Below are 18291 nucleotides of genomic sequence, written 5' to 3' on the forward strand. Positions count from 1 at the left end.
TCCAGATATTTCTAGCACTGTTGTTACCTCGATGGCACTGACCCAGTCCGGGCTTGACAACTGCGGGGACACCCCTTTCCCCCCACCATAATAACGGGGACCTTGAAGGATTTCCTCTCCTCCAAAACGCGATTACTGGCGATGCTTTTTCGGCAGCCCCGGCACATTTTCCTCCTTTGAACCGCGGGCTGCCGTGCGGCGATCCCACCTCCCACGGCCACGGGTGAAGCGGGTTTTGGGGCGGGTTTTGGGGCGGGTTTTGGGGCGGGTTTTGGGGCGGCCCCCGCCCGGCTGGGACGGTCCCGGCAAGGGGCGGGCCGATGTGGCCGATGATGCCGGTGCCAGGGGCGGTGCCGGCGCTCGTTCGGGGCGAGCATCGCCCGCCCCTGCGCAGCCATGAGGCTGTGCCGGCCCTTTGTTCCCGGGGGTCCGCGGCCGCCCCTCCCGACGGCCGGGGCGGCCTGAGCCCGCCGGGAGGCAGCAGGAGCTGTTCCCACCACCAGGATGCGATGGGGAACTGCTGGGCGCAGTGGTGCTGCGGGCTGTTCTTCCGGAGAGATCCCGGCCGGATCCAGCGCGGCGGAGGGTGAGCGGGAGCCGCGGCTGCTCCTTTCCCCTCCCCGGGGCGGGGAGGTGCCGGGGCCGCCGGCTCCGCCTTCCCCGTGGGGCAGGAGAGGGTGGCAGGGTGCGGGGATGCGGCTCGGGGAGCGCCCGGTGCGCCAGGCCCGTTCCCTTCGGGAGCCCCAGCATCTCGGGCGGGCGGAGGCGCCGGGAGTCCGCCGGGCTCCGTGCGGTTTGTGCGGTCGGGGCTGATGCACTTCCAGGGTCACCGGCCCCTCGCCGCTGCCGGCGCCGGTGTTTTTCCGGCAGGGGATGCTCGGAGAGGTTTTTTAGGTCAGTTGCCAAAACCCGTGCGGGCGGCCGTGCTTGTGCAAAAGATGGAAAAACACCCGGTTTTCTGCAATGTGATCTCGTCTTCTCTGTGAGTCAGAGGCTGAGACGCTGTTGGGATAAATCAGGAGCAGAATGGTTCAGAGGAATTCTTATCTCTTGGAAACGTGTAACAACCTGTTTCATTCTGCCACAACCAGTTCATGGAAAAGCACTGTGCAAACAGGAAATGCTTGGGATTTTTTCCATATACTGACCAGTACTGGATACCTACATATCACTTTTTTGGGATGCATTAGGATAGGAATCGTTCTCAGCAGATATGCTGAGTATTTTACATGATGCAAGCTCGTGGCCTCTTACTTCACATCAGCTCTGGCAGGCGAGTCTCACCAACTGAAAGGCCTTCTAGACAAGCTGCTTCTTAGAGACATGGGTGAAAAACCAAGGCAGTGCATGTAGAGGATCCCTGCTTGTATTTTCAGTACTCCACCGGAGGGGATGAGAACACCTCCAATGCCTTGACAGCTGGCACTGAAGTATCAGTTTGTTGTGCTTTGTGAACACCGGGCAGTACTCGAAAGGTCCTTCCCGCACGTGTGTTTTGCTGAGTCTCCTTCCACAAGCCAGTACCTTTTTTTTTTTAGCAGGCAGGGTAGTGACAATCCCTGCACGAGTTAGTCCAGTATCAGGCTGTCTTTACCAGTGAAACCAGTCTTCCTGCCTGCTGTTGAATTGTCTAATTGTTCTAGGTGTTGCACAACCTGCAATGAAAGTCTTAGGCATATAAAATGGACAGAGAACTGCTGGTCTGTGTTTCAGATCAGATTTGTTTTCCGGGTGTGGTGGTAGTTTACAGAGCAGTATCAGTGTTGAGGTTATTCTCCTTCCACTAAGCAGGGAATTGTATTAAAACCAGAACTGGAAAACGTGTCGACTTGTAAAGTTTGCAAGTTAGATTAACACCACATTGTCTACATTTGGCTATTTCAGGAACACCATGATGTAAAAATGTAGCTTATCAACTTAACGATCATTTTAATCACTCAGATCCTCCCCCTAAACCCCAGATTCATTATTTTTAGATGCTCCAAGATTTGCCTGTAAGAAATAAACTCCTAATTAAACAACTAAGTATAGAGATTTTATTAAGTGTTTTAATATCCTGCAAGATTGTAAGTTGCATTTGCTTGGAATTGTGCTTAATATATACGTATGGATGGAGTGTGTGTGTGTATCTATGTATGAAAAGTTGGTCTCCTTAATAGCTTCAGATCTTGGGAGATTAATCTGACTGTCTCTGTAGGTCTTGTGACCTGTCAGCTGAATGGTTTTCTCTAGGAGCTATCCAACCAAAAGGATTCTCAAGTCTTAGAAGATGATAGAAAAGTAGAGCTTAAAGGAGAATTATAAAAGCTGTAAACATTTTCATAGCTTTCTGATACTTCACTTGAAGTTTTATATAGGGGTGAAGCTGTTGGGCCTTCTGTTTGTGTCCATTATGACCTCAAACTACTACTCAGAAGTAATTCTGCGATTTATGGGCTCCAACTCTGACATAGAATTAGGTTTTCTGGGACTGAGTTCAGCAAGCAGCTGAAAGGGCAGCTCTTCCTAGAGCTGGCATTGTTTGTGATGACACTTAGGGAGCTTGCACTGCATTTAGTTCACTTTTCAGTTCTTGCAGCTAAGCTGACTGCAGCTCAAGTGTCTGGGAAGTTGGAAGTAATTTACCTCAAGCCTGGTGCTGCAAACTGGAATTACACGTTTGTTAACAGCAAAGATAGCTCTGGAACAATTTCATGTTACAGTGTTACTAAATGAGATTCTTAATGGTATTGGCTCCTACACACCAAACTACAGAGACGGGTAGCAGTGAAATTGCTCTAAGTGTTCATGCCACGTGTCTCAATTATGCTTGTCACATAGTGCATGATTTCAGGTGGCCTTTCCTCTCTGGTTTCACAACCAGGAGTTCTCTGGAAAAGGTTCTTTAGTGGCAGGAAAGGTTGTGCAACAAGGGACCAGTGGGTAGTGCAACAAGCTGCCAGGGGAGACATTCCCTAAACTGGCTTACAAAGAAAAATGAGATGGAGGTGAAAAATGATATGGTTAAAATAATTCAGGCTTCGGCTGCAGCGTTGCTTTTATTGTTGTCAAAGTAGGTGTTGGTGGCAAGTGCTGAACGATCTTTCATGCAAGTGTAGAAATCCCTGAGGTCCTGGGTTTATTCCTTGTACCCGTCAGCACTTGCAACTGGAAACCCTGGTTTTTGAAACAGTTCGATGAAATGGATGTTGTACTGAAGAGTGTTTATGTTAGAATGCTCTTCTGGATGCTGGCCAAACCTCCTTGGCTAGGTGACTTAATACTTCACTGGGTTTTGTAGAGGACAGGGCTAACTCTCCTCTGTAAAAAAACTAAAATAAAATAAGAAGTATTCTGAATAAAAAATCAAAGTAGAAACCAATTTCCTTTATAAAATTGGAGCGTGATTTTTTTTTGTTTTGTTTTGTTTAAAAGTATTGCCTTGACCTCTTGTTGGATGCTTTTCTCAGAGGCTCAGCCTTCTGGATGTGCCAAGCTGTAAAAATAAAATGCATTTTTTAACTTATGAGGTACAGTATGCCAGGAAGGAGTTAAGTGCCATGGTGAGCAACAGCGTTTTCAGAAATTGCCTGGAACAATGTTTTTTTCCAGGAAAAATGTATTAAAGGGATTGCAGAACATGCTAATTGTGTGTAAATGTCAAGTCCAGCATCCTGACAAATGATTTCATCTCACAAGGGCTTTAGTTTTTTCCCCAGTTCTACAGAAGACGTTCCCCATGCTCTTGCCTCTCTCTGCTGTAGCAGCAATGCAGAGCTCCAGTGAATAAGTCAATATGTTAAATACATGAAGATTTTGTTGCTATTTTATATTTAACGAACTTTGAAATCTATTTTAAATTCTCGGGCTCATTTACCTTCTGCTGTGTATTGAAGAGTCCTCTCTGTAGTCTAACTGTAAACATATTTTTCCAGATCCAAGTATTTTAGAACATGTTCAACAGGAGAACACTTCACTATAGAGGTGAGTACTTACATTTTTAGCGAATTAAGAAAAAGTGGGGAAAGCTGAAGCCTAGCAATGCCTTTAACATTCTTTGCAGTTAATGAACACTGAAATATTTCGTGATATTCCACCCCAAACTGATGCTGCACTGGGTGGAGAGCGGTTCTTACTTGCACCTCAGAACATTAATGTATCATTTGGAAGGAAGAGAAGTATCTGTGGTGGTCTGATGCTCATCACCACAGCATTCCACACAGAGCCGCTTGTTGCATCGCCTCTCTGCTGTGTTGGGATTTTGCCGCTTGTACAAGTGCAGGATATTTATCTCTTGATTGCAGGATCACCAGTCAGGTGGTACAAAAAGAATCTGATGGGGTTACCTGATAGTTTGTTGCATCTGTAATCTTTGTTCCCCACAGAGGTCCTTTCCCAGCCTCCAGACATAACTCCTTGTGGCCAAGGGTAGTGTAAGGTTAACCAGGAATAACCTGGTTTACTTTGCCGGAGTGTTCCTGTGCTCTGGAAGTCCTAGACCAGCCAGATGGCTCCCATTACTGAGGATAACATTAATTATTGTAGTTAATGCTTTGGCTGTTGAGAAACGGGTGCGATGTGTACAGCAGGGGAAATGTGTTTAGGTGCAGAACTTCCTGTTGTGAGAGAGTTTTCCTTCCTCAGAAATGTGACAGGGAAAAGGAGGAATTGTTCTCCTCCCAAATTTTAGGTCAGTAAGGACTCTTGCTGTAGGTATTGACCTCTGTGTCCCTGTTTGGCGTATGGACTAGATTTAAGATTACTGTACTGAACATGGTACAGAGGATTTCTATTTGCCTTTTTTTTTTTTTTTTTTTTTTTTTTTTTACGTGACAGTTGAACTTCTGCTGGATGAGTTTGTGCAGCTGAGAATGCTTTTTTTAAATTTGGACTCTTCTCCTTTTAGGAGAATGTAATGTTTAAGACAAGAAACATTGGTAAGAAGAAAGGTCCAACTCTACAAATAAAATTCCTCTGAAAGCAGGGTTACAGTCCTACTGTTAGAATTGGAGAAGTGTTTTTACAAGACACATAAAATATGCACTCATACTTGCTGTGTGTCTTTAGTGACTCCTTTTATTGAATTGTAAAAATTATTTATTTCTTTTTCTCTGCAGTTTGAGAATCTGGTGGAAAGTGATGAGGTGGGTACCTGGGACATCATTTGAAACCTGCTCGTACAATCCTTAAAAATGGTTCCAACATATGAGTCTTTCTCTCACTTTAAGCTGAGTTGTAGACCTAATTCACAGGGTTGTTTTTTTTACTTTCAGTTTTTCCTTGCACTAGGAATATGAATTTAACACTTTGGATAAAGATCTAAGAGATTGGTTTTGGGGAGTATTGGAAATAACTCATTAAGGAAGGGGGAACCATGGACTTTGGGAAGAAAGAAAAGAAGACATGTGGGAGAAAAGTGTGTTTGGGAAGACTTTGCTCCCGGTATAACTCTTGCATAGGACTCAGCAAGTGCCTTCAGTCTGAGAAGAGAAATGGACCTGGGTTGCTTTGCTAATGGGAGTTTTGGAAGTGCTCTGTCTTTACAAAAATCAGACTTTTCTTTTTTATTTATTTTAACAGGGGGAAAGCCCAGGAAGCAGTCACAGGTAAGACTTTGAGACAGGACCTCTCCTTCCCTCTGCTGTCCCACCGTGAATATTAAACCAAATGGAATAAAGGAAAAACAAGGAACAAAAACAACTAAGGGAAAAAAAGCGAATTTGGACTGCAGTGACGGTAATGGTTCCATTCCAGTAGTTCTGTTAGCAGAGATGGCTTTGAAAATACGCTTTCTATAAAGATATAAATAATACATATTGTGAGAGTGAGGAGAGGCAGCTTATTGTCCTGAATAAACTGGAACTTTCAGGAGGAACAGGCCCCAAGCACAGCCTGTTGCATCTGCATTAAAGGACAGGTCAGGAAAGACCACACAGATACGTTAGAGTGCAAATGAGGGTTGTCATGCATGAATAATAGATGGAGCTTTTTTGTGTTGCTCCCGTGCTCCCAGGCCCCTGACTGAGGAAGAAATTGCAGACCTGAAGGACAGACACTATGACTCCATTGCTGAAAAGCAGAGGGTTGTTGATCTGAAGCTTCAGTCAGAGGTAAGTGGTTACAGTGACAGTATAAAATCGTTTTTCTTCCAAAAATGTTAGAATCAGCCATGGATACCAGGAGATTCCACTCACACGGAGCAACTGGGTTTTCTTCATCAGTTAGTTTTTTTCAGTCTACAAGACGCACAAATTCCTTCTTTTTAATAGCCTCTTAGCTGGAAAATGGAATGAATAGGCTGGGCCTCTGACCAGGATCTCTTAAATTTGACCCTTTTTTTAGTGCAAGACCAAATGGGGAATATTCTTGATTCAACTTTTCTTGCGCTGAATTTTCTCCACAACTTTCTTAAGGGAAGACACATAATTCATTATTCTGTTTTAGTGTTGCAGCAGTTAATGGAATATGATCTGGAATACCACGTAGAACTTGAATGAACTTTAATCTAAAGTGCCAATGAACTATGGAACTGAAAATCTTTAAATCTTTCACTGTGCAGTTCATAATAAAATAAAACAATTACAGCAATTCACTAATAATAAATGTTTATTCAGTAGTTACCTAAATTTCTCGGGCTGTTTGGTTGCGGGGAGGGAAGCTGTTAAATTCAGTTAATGCTTTAGCTGTAGTCTATTTTGTTTTATTTTGATTTTATAGCTGTTTTTCTTTTGTTTCCTTGCACTTACAGCTTTATTAGTAGGAAGATAGATAGGTTCTGCTTTTGTTAACCATTACTGTTTTGTTCATATACAGTTAGCCTTACAAGAGGAGAAGTTAAGACTAGAAGAGGAGGCTTTATATGCTGCACAACGTGAAGCAGCCAGGGCAGCAAAGCAGAAAAAGCTCTTGGAGGTGAGGGGAAAAAGACCCCAATATATATGAGAGCCTCTGTCCTGTTCCCACATATGCAAACTTCCCTGATATCCTTTCCATCTCAGGAGACCTGATGAGGAGATGGCTTTGGCTTGTCAAGTAGAGAAAGAAGTATAAGATTTGAAAGTACAGCTGGTTGGAACAGCTGAAAATCACCATAATTGTTTGAAACAGCTTCTGTCGCCGAGTATAGATTTTGAATGAGTTATAATTTGAATCTATAATTAGCCTAACACTTGTCTTATGTAATATGTAGAAGTTACTGATCTTAAATGTCAAATGATCTCTGATGGGGTTTTGGGTAAAAAACTCCCTGAAATTGAGCACACATTGTGACATCATTTAGACTTGTAAAATGTACTTCATATATTTGTGCACTGTATTGTTCCTTATCTTTGAGTTTTGTATTGACCCTGCTTCGGAGTTTTCATCTAATTTTCATGTCACTCAGTATTAGCTCTCATTTCACATTTCCTTCTCTCCCCTTGCCGTTTGGGGTGGGAGGGTTAATTCTTTCTGACCTTTTTGCCTGCTTTTTTTTCTTACCACTTTTGATCTACAGAAAGCCAGTGAAAGTAGATTTTTTTTTTAATGGCGTTAACTGGTTTTTGTAGAAGTTCTGTGCAAGAAATGCTGCATTTCTTGTCTTTCAGTATTTTTAATATGCACTTCTTTTAGTCAGGACCTAAGATAGAATGGATTATAGAGATTTTAATTTCCTCTTAGTGTAAAATTAGTACCACTTATCTTCTGCTCAAACACCCTCCTCAAAACCCGTAAGGATTATAAGGATTTTAAGGAAGCATTTTTGTCCAGATATGCATCAAGCACTTAGCCCTTCTAGATAAACTGGAAGCTATTTTTGAATGCATCACTCATCTCTCTGTTGTTTGTGGGCACAAATGGGAAAATGGCTTTTTCCTTGGAAGTATGGCCTCTTTTAAAGCTCATTTGGATTGCTGATGTTGCCCTACTAAATGTCAGGGTCTGTAACAGCGGGGAATTTTAATATGTGTGCATCCTGGAACTGGCAGTGCTGGTTATTGGGATGTGACCTGGCAAAATGGGGAGATAATCTAAATTGGGTATTATGTGGGTATAGGAATACTAAAAGAAAATCGTTGCCTGTGTCAGTAATTGATTTTGACAGATTTGTTGACTGTGTTGTGCCAAATTTCTGTCTGTTCCTCTCTGCATTCTTAAGTCTTTTCACCTCTAACCACCACAGTGTGATATTTCTACTTCTACTTCTTTTTTCTCTACACTCCCCGTTTACTCATTTCAACCTGCAGCTATTATTATTTAAATATCCAAGATACAAAGTGTGCCAGAAGACAACCCCCCATCATCTCGGGATTCAAAAACACTAGATCCAGTGCAGTTACCTCCCCACACCCAAAGCAAAGAGCAATTCTCAGATGAAGTTGACATTAGCAGTTATTAATACTTTTGGCCCTGCAAGGCAGCAAAGCTGTTATTAATATAGATGAAGCACTTAGTGCTGATGGAGACAGCCAGAGGAGATGGCAGTACTGCTTTGCACAGGGATGAAAGGATTTGTAGGAAATATTTATCTTTTAAATAGCAGGGTGGCTGTTCCTGGGCACAGAGCAAAAGAAATCAAACATCACCCAGGTGTTAGTTGTGCACTGAAAATACTTTAAGAAGACAGGAGACAAAGACAGCTGCAGTCACGATTGAGGTGGTGTCCAATGTTTCTGAAAACCGACGGGTTTTTTTTTGGGGTGCATAAAATAGGATTAAGTGTTGCGAGTTCATTTTTGAGTGTTCAGCTTTTTCAACGATTCGCTTTTCTTGATAGCAACGTAGGCAGCACAGGATAACGCAGAGAGCACACGCTGTTAATAACGGAGAGTTCCAGAGGTAAGAGAACAAATTTTATTCATGATAACTGAGGGTCTTGGCTGTTTGTACTCCTGTTCCTCATCTGGAAAGTTAGGGGGTGTTTCAGATTCATTCTGGTTATGGCTGAAGTTATTAGACTGCTGCATACAGTGCTACTCCCAGCTATTAACAGATATTTACACACACTCAAAATCCCGTGGTTTATTTTTAAAAGGTGTTTATATGTAAAATTTCAGCTAACATAAAAATGTTTTTATTATTCAGGACCCTGTTTTAAAAACCCAACAGAAATACGCTATTTAAATGGTTTATGGAGTCTGCCTGTTTCTTCATTAATATTCTCAATTATATTTCTTTATTAAATATTTTATGTATTTATTTACAGTTTAAGTCTCTTCATTCCCACCTTCTGTGTTCAGTTGTGGTGGTGGGAAAAACAAGCTAAAAAAAAAGTGGAGAATATTACCGTGGAATGGTGTTTGAGTTTAGAAAAAACTCATGCATGGAAAACAAGGGAGACAGGAGGAATTTTGCTATGGAAGCACAGTTAGAATAGGAACTGTGAAAACTGAGTAGCAGCTGGCCAGATTTTAAAAACAAAGGACTGCAAGAACAGGGTTTGAATTCATTACTTTAAAAAAATAAATTCAAAACTAAGGAGATTTTATCTAAAGTGAGAAGAGAGGGGAAGAGTTGTTTTGAGTTAATGAATTAATTTTTAAACTGAAAATACTAATAAAAATTGAGCAGAAGCACAGACTGGGAGAGGGTGTGATCAATAGGAATAGAAAGGTGTTTTTATAAAGAATTTATTTCAGGGTGTATGTGCTTTGTAGCACAGAGCTGGGGGCATATGGATTAAGGTATTTTTGATGGCACCCTTGGAGGTTTCTAAAGCTAAAAAATTGCACATTGTTCTTGCAGCTCTGTGGCAGAAGAAGATCTCGATCCTTTCCTAAGGAATATGAAATTCCAGTATGAAGCTTTCCGAAGTAGTAGTAAGTCTGCCTTCCCTTAAGAACATCTTTAAATGTTAAGGGACTCTGAGGGGCACAGAGTGCTGCTTCTTTTTCTAGATAAACACAGATTATTTATAGTTTTATGTTTACACACATAGATATAAACGTGTATACTTATATCTGTAATTTAAAAATCTGGTAGTCTTTTAATCTGATAGATAAAAGATAGTGGTGAACATTTCTTGCAAAATCAGGCCCCTGTGCTGAAGATGCAGATGTGTGTTTATAGCTTTTCTTAATCATCCCTTGGCAAAGTAATTAGAATCGTATTAATGCTTAATTTTTTCCTAATGAAGTGCAAGAGGGAATTTGGCTGCCTGTGCTTAAAAATACCACTAACAATTTAGAGGAAAGCAATTTAATAAGCTTTTATCTGTAAGTTTTGGTGACAGTACATGATAACCACTAAGGTGGAGGACAGATGGTTGTGTTTCAGGAAATACTGAGCAGTTTAGTTTTTTGGGGAGGAGAAGGTTGATTTGGTTTTGGGTTTTTTTGTTTGTTTTTTTTTACAAGTCTTCATCAAGCTTTGCTTACAGCTTATTAAATTCCTTTTTAGTTCAAATTAGGCAATATCCCAGTGATATTGACTATTAATAAGCTCCTGATTATTCTTTGGACTGATGAAGTGCCTTTTCCAGCACTCCTGAGGTTTAAAGGGCCACAAAGCACAATAAAAGCTTAATTTGAAATTTTACTTTTGCACATTGAACCTGAAATTCAAGTACATTTACTATTTAAAAATACATTATGGGTTTGGTTTTTTTTAAAAGGACTTTCATCTGATGCCACAGTGCTGACACCCAACACGGAGAGCAGTTGTGACTTGATGACCAAAACCAAATCAGTGAGTGGGAACGATGACAGCACCTCCTTGGATTTAGAGTGGGAAGATGAAGAAGGTATTTTTCCTGCATTTCAGCTTCATCCTGAACTCAAAAGTTAAAGATGTTGACAGTTTAAGCTATGTTCATTGGAAATCTGTCATTTTCTAAAGGCAAGGTGATTTAAAACTTATTTCTGATGGAATTCCTGACAAGTTTGTAATGGTTAAACTGTAAATTATTTTTACCAAGAAAGTTCCTTATTTTGATAAATGTGGAGATAGCCCTAATTAATGAATTCATTTTTTTGGATGCTCCAGTAAATAAAGGAAATCATTTCCCTGCATTTTGTGCAACGGACTTGTAAACTTCTGACAAAAGTAATGGTGAGGAAATGCTGCCCTCTCGTGAGCCAGGAGCAGAAGGAAAAGAATTCTTCCTTTTAAAATGTGGGAGTTGGTCAGGATTTAAATAATTTGAGAAATACCCTTACTGCTTGTACTGTAACATTCACTGGGAACTTTGATCTGCATTCCAAGGAGTATCCCAGCTATCCTCATTGCTGCTGTTACAGGTGTTTCCTGTATTTCCTCATTGTTACCAATACTTTCCCTTTTGTTTACTAAACCTGCAAAAGCTCTTAGCTGAAAGTTTATCCAAAATGTTGAAACCTTGACTATTGAACGGCTCACCAAAACTGAGGGTTTGTTTCTTTTTGCCAATCCGTAGGTGATTTGTTTTTCCCACAAGTATTACAGACAAAATTAGTAAAATTTTAGATGTTTTTGGGCAGTTTCCAGACTCATATTTTGCCTTATTTTGTGTGGCATTAAATGTCCCTTTCCAGACAGACTGAAAATCTTTCCTAGACCACCGAATCCCGTATCTGTCCAGATTTTACCTTTGTTTCTTCTGGCAGAAACACAAAAGTTAGCTGAAAACTCACAAGGACGCGTCGTTTCTCACACGCGTGTCTTAAATCCCAGGCATGAACAGGATGATTCCCGTGAGGGAGCGCTCCAAGACGGAGGAGGACATCCTGAGGGCAGCGCTGAAATTCAACAGCAGGAAAGCGGGAAGCCACCCGGCCTCAGCCTCCGACGATTCCAACGGGCTGGAGTGGGAGAATGACTTTGTCAGCGCCGAGATGGACGACAACGGCAACTCCGAGTACGCCGGCTTCGTCAACCCCGTGCTGGAGCTGTCGGCCTCGGACGTCAGGCTGTCGGATCCCGAGCACCAGGACAGATAGTGCCGACGCCTGCACGGCCCCTGCCTCTGCCCAAATGCTGGGAAGGGAAATGGAACGAGGAAAAGCCAGTTTTGCTCTTTTCTGTAGCCCGCTTCCCTTTTTCTTACGAGCGGGTCGGCGAATGACTTGCTGTCTGAATGAAATCAGAACTAAGTGCAATTTTATTATCTACCTTCTCCACTTTTGTGAAACCCGGGATGATTCTATTGTGTATATTTCTGGATATCTGGATTTAATATAAAATTATCTGCACTAATTGAAGCTTCATAGCTTGACTTATCTGTATTTAAATTTGCCTTTTTTTCTGGATGATGTTTCTATTGATTTTGTTTTAAAATTCATTATTGGCCTAATATTTATCTCAGAAACAGTCTTCTATAATTTATTTAATACTTGAAGATAGAGAAATAATTTTAAAATATTTTTATTTTCAGTCTGTGCTTTTTGACTTGCTCTTCAGCTGTTTAGAGGGTGCAAAAGCAAGAGCTGCAAAACAAATTTGACACATGGCAAATTGCAGATTTTTCCCCTGTCTTAGCTTAAAGTCTTCCTAGTCTTGAGTTGCCCTTTTACCACTTACTTTATATTTTAAATTACTTTATGCTAAGCACGGTTAACCTCAATGAACATAGTAAAATTCATCAGGTTAGGTAAGATATTGCCTTGTATAATACGCCAGACTTAGTAAGCGTGTGCTAGATAGAAAAACAAAAATCAAATAGAATATAAATTCTCTATGTGTCAATAAAATGGGAATTGTAACCAGTGTAGAACTGGGAGGACCAAAGTCTTGTTTTCTCAGCCCTCCTCCAGACCAACATCTGTTGCTACATAGTCCTTAAAATTCTTCAGTTGTGGAAAATTTATAATTCTACCAGATCAGAACAATTACGGAAAAGCAACATTCAGTGAGCAAACTGGGGGAGGGATGGTGGCTCTGCTGCTGGGGTGGGAAGAACAAGAACCTAAAGACTGAATTTCTATATCTGCATTTTGAAAAGAAAGAAGAAAACTTCATGTTTTAACAATGTGTTAAAGTGCTCTGCCTTTCCTGTGCCTCTAGAGTGGATGGTTAATCCTGCTAATATGGGCTGAAATCCAAGGAGGTGTTCCGTTACTGCACCACTGGTGGTGTCCTGTGCTGTGTGGTCTCCCCTGGTATTCCATGTAAATCTTACTTTTTAACAGAAGAGGAGCTCTAAAATACTTGCAGATCTCAAGCTTTCCCCAAAGTTTAAAAGTAAAGCCATTCTACTCTGCCACTGTTCTGTGTAGCTGTCTCATTTTGCCATGGAAAAAGGGTGACAGGGTTTACCTTTGTTTTGGAGTAAAGGAACATGCTGTGGTAAGTAATGAACCTCTGCTGTCATCATCAGAACTGAATTTGTTGGTGAAAGTTGTGTCGCTGGTTTAAATAATCTGAAACTATCAGGGATATTTGGGTCATTACAGTGTGGATAAGGAACAAAACCACTGCACACTGGGGTGAAATATGTACACGTAACTTGAGAGAACAGATAAATCCCGTTGGTAACATTTCATCTCTTCATTTCAGTTGTGGCTATGTCACTGAAAATATTTTAATGCCATTATTTATATTTGCAATACTTGTAATGAGCTTTAAAGATCTGTACACATCAAATGTATATTTTGGGTTTGGCCTAAGCTACTGCTGTGTGACTTCTCCTGGATATTTCTTTGTATAATATATTCCTATGGGAAGGAAGGCAACTTCCTCCACATGTAAATAACATGTTTTTTACCTACTGAAACTGTCACCTCTCCTGCACTGGTCACTGCTTTTCCTGGCCAGTGAACAGGAGGTGACCTTGTCCTGACCATGCCTTGAGGAAGTCAATTAGCTGACAGTCCTGCCCTTAGGATGAACAAGCACTTGGGGAAAAGGAGGCTGACTCCAGCTTTTTCTGTGATGGGCATGTTCTGTAGCCATGGTTAATGACAACATTTGCAGTGCTCAGTGCACCACGCTGAGTGACTTTGAAGAGATGCTCCATATTTGTGGATATTTGAGAAACTGAGAGATTCTATAAACAGCTCATGTGAAACAGTTCAAGGGTACTGTAAAATGCATATCTGTACAAATTTAAAAGTCATTAAAATTTTCAGCAAGTCTTACATTTGGCAGTGTTGTATCTGTTGCTGAGTTTGTGGCAGCCATGTCAGAGCCCTGCTGAATCCCACAGAACTTTTGGGGACCTGCTGCTTTGGAAGGGAAGCTCTAAACGAGCTGCAATAACAGAAGACCTGAGGAGTTTGGGGCATGGAGCCCTTCTCCTGTTGGAAATGAGCAGCTGTACACCCTTCCCACTTCGAAGGTAAAATAACCTTCCTTGTGTAAATTCTGCTGGTCAGATCAATGTAGTGACAGGAGACACTTCCTTTTTTAATGTGTACTTTACATGGTTGATTCTTACCTCAGGTAAATAACAGCCGTCCAAGTGACTGCTGTTTGGAAACCACAGCCTAGTTCCAAGGGCGGAAAACACGGCAACAAAGTAATTTTGCCAAGGATGGGATGAATGGACAAATCCTACTTGAGCCTGTGTTTGAGTTTCATTGCCTCTCCCGTGGCTTTTCTCTGGCTTGTGGTTGGTTGCCTGAATATCAGCTGTTCTTCCCCTCAGTTATAATTATGGTTTTCTTGGAATGATTAATGCTGAAATGCATCCTAGTATTTAGGGATGACAAAATGGGGAACTCCTGTTCTTCCCAGTGTGTCTTTCAAGCAAACTAAAATACTTGACAAAACAAAAGGCAAATGCCAATGAAAAGCTGAGCCCCTGACAAAGAAAAACTTGACTGAAACAACCTGAGAAATACTTAAAAGACAAGAAAATTATTAGAGAGACTTGGGTAGAGGAGTAGAGGTAGAAAACTTTCTGAAAGTTTTCAGAAATTTATTCATGTAAATTCTTACCATGGAGCAATGGTATTTTTGGAAAGCCTGGAATAGTGCCAGTGACAGCCTCTTATCTGGATGGTCCTAGAAATAACTTTATTCTCCAAAAATTCTTTTAGATTGCAGCTGTATAATAGACCAAATCCTTACTAGGGAACAAAATGCTTTTATTACAAAATTAATGTGCATTTTTGTAGACTATGATCATTGATGCTGCCTGTTTGTCTACATCACAAGCAGAAGTAGTTAACTTGCAAAATATATATATGTTCATTGAGTAAGTACAAATAATTTTTAAAAAAGCCTTGCTTTGAAGCTACTAAAAATATAAAAGACAAAGTGTTTTTAAGTTGCAAAATCTGTGAAGTTACAACCTAGGCTTGCAAATACTGTTTGGAATTTGGTGTCCAAAGCAAAGCCCAAAGTATAACATGCAACAAGACATTCTGTCACCCCTTGTCTGGGACCACAATCCTGCTGTGCATGGTCTGTATTAATGCCTGTTAAATATCCCTTCAAGGCACGTGGCCACAGTTCTGGGATCGAACCTGCTGCCATGGATTTGAGCGACCCCCTGTCTCCCAGACTTTTCTGGGCATCAGAGAGCCCTTAGCCCTCAGTGAAGGCAGTGGCAGGTGTCCATTTCCATGGAACAGTGCTCTGTAGTGCCTGTGCTGAAAACACCAAGAAGACTGATGTGCAGCAGTCGGTGAGCCCCACCAAGAACGGGACTGAGGTGAGAGCCGTCTACGCTGGAAGCTGTGCAGGCCACAAAACCTGATCTCCTCTAGCACAGGTCATTTTCATCCATCTCTGTGGGGCTTTTGCCTTGGGAAAGAAAAAAGGAAGGAGAAATGCCATTCTCGGGTATAGGCTGCAGGGATGGCAGGCACTTTTCCTGTAAGATCGGTGTTTCAGCCAGGTGTAAGTGAGTCTCAAAATAATCCATGGCCTCCCCTTCTTGGATCTCTGCTAGGATCTGGTAGTCCCCAAAACATATGATGCACTTCCAGGGCAGGTCGATTTTGTTTAAGTAACCCAGTTCTGTTTGGTTGACGGTCAGTTTTGTTCTCTTGCTCAAGTTCTTTATCTCAAAGCCGTGTTCCGAGGTGTGGAGCCTCCTGTAGAAGTGCAGGGAGAACTGGATCCGGGAGACGCGGGTGTCCAGCAGGCTGTAGCGGCAGACGCTGGAATCGCGGCCGAATTTGGCCGTGTCATCCGCCCTGACCTGCTCACGCCTGCAAAAATCCAGGCAGCGGAACATCCTCTTCTCCTCCTGGCCGGGGTGGTAGAAGGTCAGGTGGAGGCACGTCACTGTTTCTTCCGTTTCGGCCTCCTCGAAAGAAGTCATGATGGAAAGAGCCCCCGGGACAAGGAGAGGGTGAAATCACAGCATGGAATCACTGCGGAACCGAACAAACAGGTTTCAGCGTGGCATTAAAATACTCCCTGTGCTGCTCTACTCTGACTGTACAGAACTCCCAGAGAACTGCCTGACAATAAACACGATGGAAGCATGGGAGGGGGAAGTTCAGAAGCTGCAACTGACTGTTGCTACCAACAAGCTCCTCAGGAGGATCTCACTGGCAGATTTATCTTTGCAAGAAACATGTCGCTTAGCAGTGAGATTTACTTGGTGGACTTAAAATGGAGTTACACAGTGCTGGCAGGGCCTGTGTGCTCTGCTCTTGGTGTGCCCTGTGACCAGAAGGCATCAAATGACTTGTACCAACAATCTGTCTGTAGGTAGTGGTAATTCAAGTATGTAGAAAGCACTCCTTTGGCTCTCGGGTCCGAACTGACCTCTCGCATGGAAAAACTGTTTAGAAGTGACTGCTGTGACAGCATAAAAACTGAATGCAAAAGCTGGACTACCCACAAGACCTAGAAGAGGAATGGTCACCACCTCTAGCAATTTTCCCCATTGCCTGTTAGAAAATCCTGACTCTCTGCTGCTGCAGAAGTGCTAAAAAAATGACTTCTCTTGGGTTTTGTGTTGTTTTTTAAAGTTCTTCACATGCAGCACAGAGCACATACTTATGAAACAAATTCTGTTCCAAAGCCTGAGCCACTGCAGTGCATCCTAATAAAACCTGAGACAGCTCAGGAAAGGCTGTCATCGGGTTCTCTAAATGCAAGGCCAGTGTCTTCCCACACTAAAGCCGAGTCTTGATAAGTCTTGCTATTTGACAATAGAAACCAGCAAATGAGTTCCCAGTTACTCACCAGAGAAACATGTGAGCAGCCATTTAACTGGTATCACACAGAGCAGATGTTTCTGCATCCAGACTGCACTAAGTTCCCAGTGTGTCTCACACAGATCTGGAGCTCACCAGCTCCACTCGGAGCTTTATGAGTAGGTGAATCATCACTGCAATTAAGTGATGATTGTGTTTTGTGATGATGGAGTTGACTTGTGTTTTTGACACACCGCACACAAACACCAAGCATAGTGAATGGTGGTGCATCAGTGCATCATTTTCTGTGTGAAACCTCAAAACTGCTTCTTTTGCACCTTTAACACAAAACCAGCCACAGTTCTGACACAGTAGCTCAGCAACTTCATCTTGGTTACTGAGGCAGGCTGCAACAGCACAGATGATGAGTGAAACACAGAATTTCCTGCAGAGCTCACTTTAAAACAAGTTAGGAAATATCATCTGTGCTTTTGGCGGGAATACAGACAGACACTCTGACAGCGGGTTATTCCTTTGCCATCTGTGAGCTGAGCTGCGGTGGCACCATCATCAATCCATCCTCCTTGCAGATTCCCCAGCTCTGGGAGGCTGGAAGCAGCTCTGAGAGCCAGGACGGACTGTCCCCGTGTCCACTTCGGCCCTCCCTTGTTCTGCACCAGTAAGGGGATATTACATGAGGTCATCTTTGGTGAAGGGAAAAATCCCTGAGTACTTTCATTTTGTTTGGAGTTCAGCCCACAGAGACACTTCTGTGCCTCCCGACTTTAGTTCCCATTCGTGAGTTTTACAAATGGCTACGTTAATTAAGAAAAAGCAGCCAGCCCTTGCTTCGGCAGCGCCCACAGAGATCCATGATCACCTCAGGCATCCCCCGCACCGCTGCCCAGTCCTGCCTTAAGGGCTCGTCGAGCTTAAACATACTGAATATTCCTTCACGTAAATGCTAAAGGAGTTTTTACTTACTGGAGTGTGTTGGCCAGGAGAAAGAAACTTTCTGTAGATTTCTCGCGGAGCTCTAAGGCAGCCACTGACCTGCTGTTGTCCGTCCCTTCACTGGAGTCAAACCGACCGCGATCTCACCTCATCCTCTCTCTCCTACGGCAAAAGCCAGTGTCATTATCCCCACTTCCAGAGGCGGGAGAACAACTCGGAGCCCTAAGAACACGGGCTTGGGCCCCGGGTCAGGCTCGGCGCCCCCTCCCCACCCCACAGCACGGCCATCGCCGGACCGAGCCCGCCGCCTCCACGGGAACCGCCGGGCGACATCCCGCTCATCTCTCCCGCCGCCTTCCTTCCCCTC

General features: G+C 42.7%; 2 protein-coding genes across 3 annotated transcripts; one reads left to right on the forward strand and one right to left on the reverse strand.

The window, feature by feature from the left end:
• The first annotated feature begins 346 nt into the window (after window positions 1–346).
• On the forward strand, window positions 347–14009 carry AP1AR (adaptor related protein complex 1 associated regulatory protein). 2 transcript variants are annotated; one of them, XM_066318349.1, is made up of 10 exons: window positions 347–586; window positions 3915–3963; window positions 5097–5123; window positions 5560–5585; window positions 5993–6089; window positions 6793–6891; window positions 8735–8796; window positions 9703–9776; window positions 10571–10699; window positions 11608–14009. In XM_066318349.1, exons 1-10 carry the CDS (start codon window positions 510–512, stop codon window positions 11871–11873), a joined length of 906 nt encoding a protein of 301 aa, XP_066174446.1. In that variant the 5' UTR covers window positions 347–509; the 3' UTR covers window positions 11874–14009. The 2 variants fall into 2 exon arrangements, with proteins under 2 accessions (XP_066174446.1, XP_066174447.1); XM_066318350.1 differs by lacking the exon at window positions 6793–6891 and having other exon boundaries at window positions 374–586.
• A 934-nt stretch (window positions 14010–14943) lies between these two features.
• On the reverse strand, window positions 14944–18082 carry TIFA (TRAF interacting protein with forkhead associated domain). Its single transcript, XM_066318351.1, has 2 exons — window positions 17955–18082; window positions 14944–16196 (listed from the first exon to the last, which is right to left on the reverse strand). The coding sequence occupies exon 2, from the start codon at window positions 16142–16144 to the stop codon at window positions 15581–15583; it is 564 nt and encodes a 187-aa protein (XP_066174448.1). The 5' UTR covers window positions 16145–16196; window positions 17955–18082; the 3' UTR covers window positions 14944–15580.
• Window positions 18083–18291: the final 209 nt, after the last annotated feature.

This window comes from Sylvia atricapilla, chromosome 4 (genome assembly GCF_009819655.1).
Source record: "Sylvia atricapilla isolate bSylAtr1 chromosome 4, bSylAtr1.pri, whole genome shotgun sequence".
Classification (NCBI taxonomy): domain Eukaryota; kingdom Metazoa; phylum Chordata; class Aves; order Passeriformes; family Sylviidae; genus Sylvia; species Sylvia atricapilla.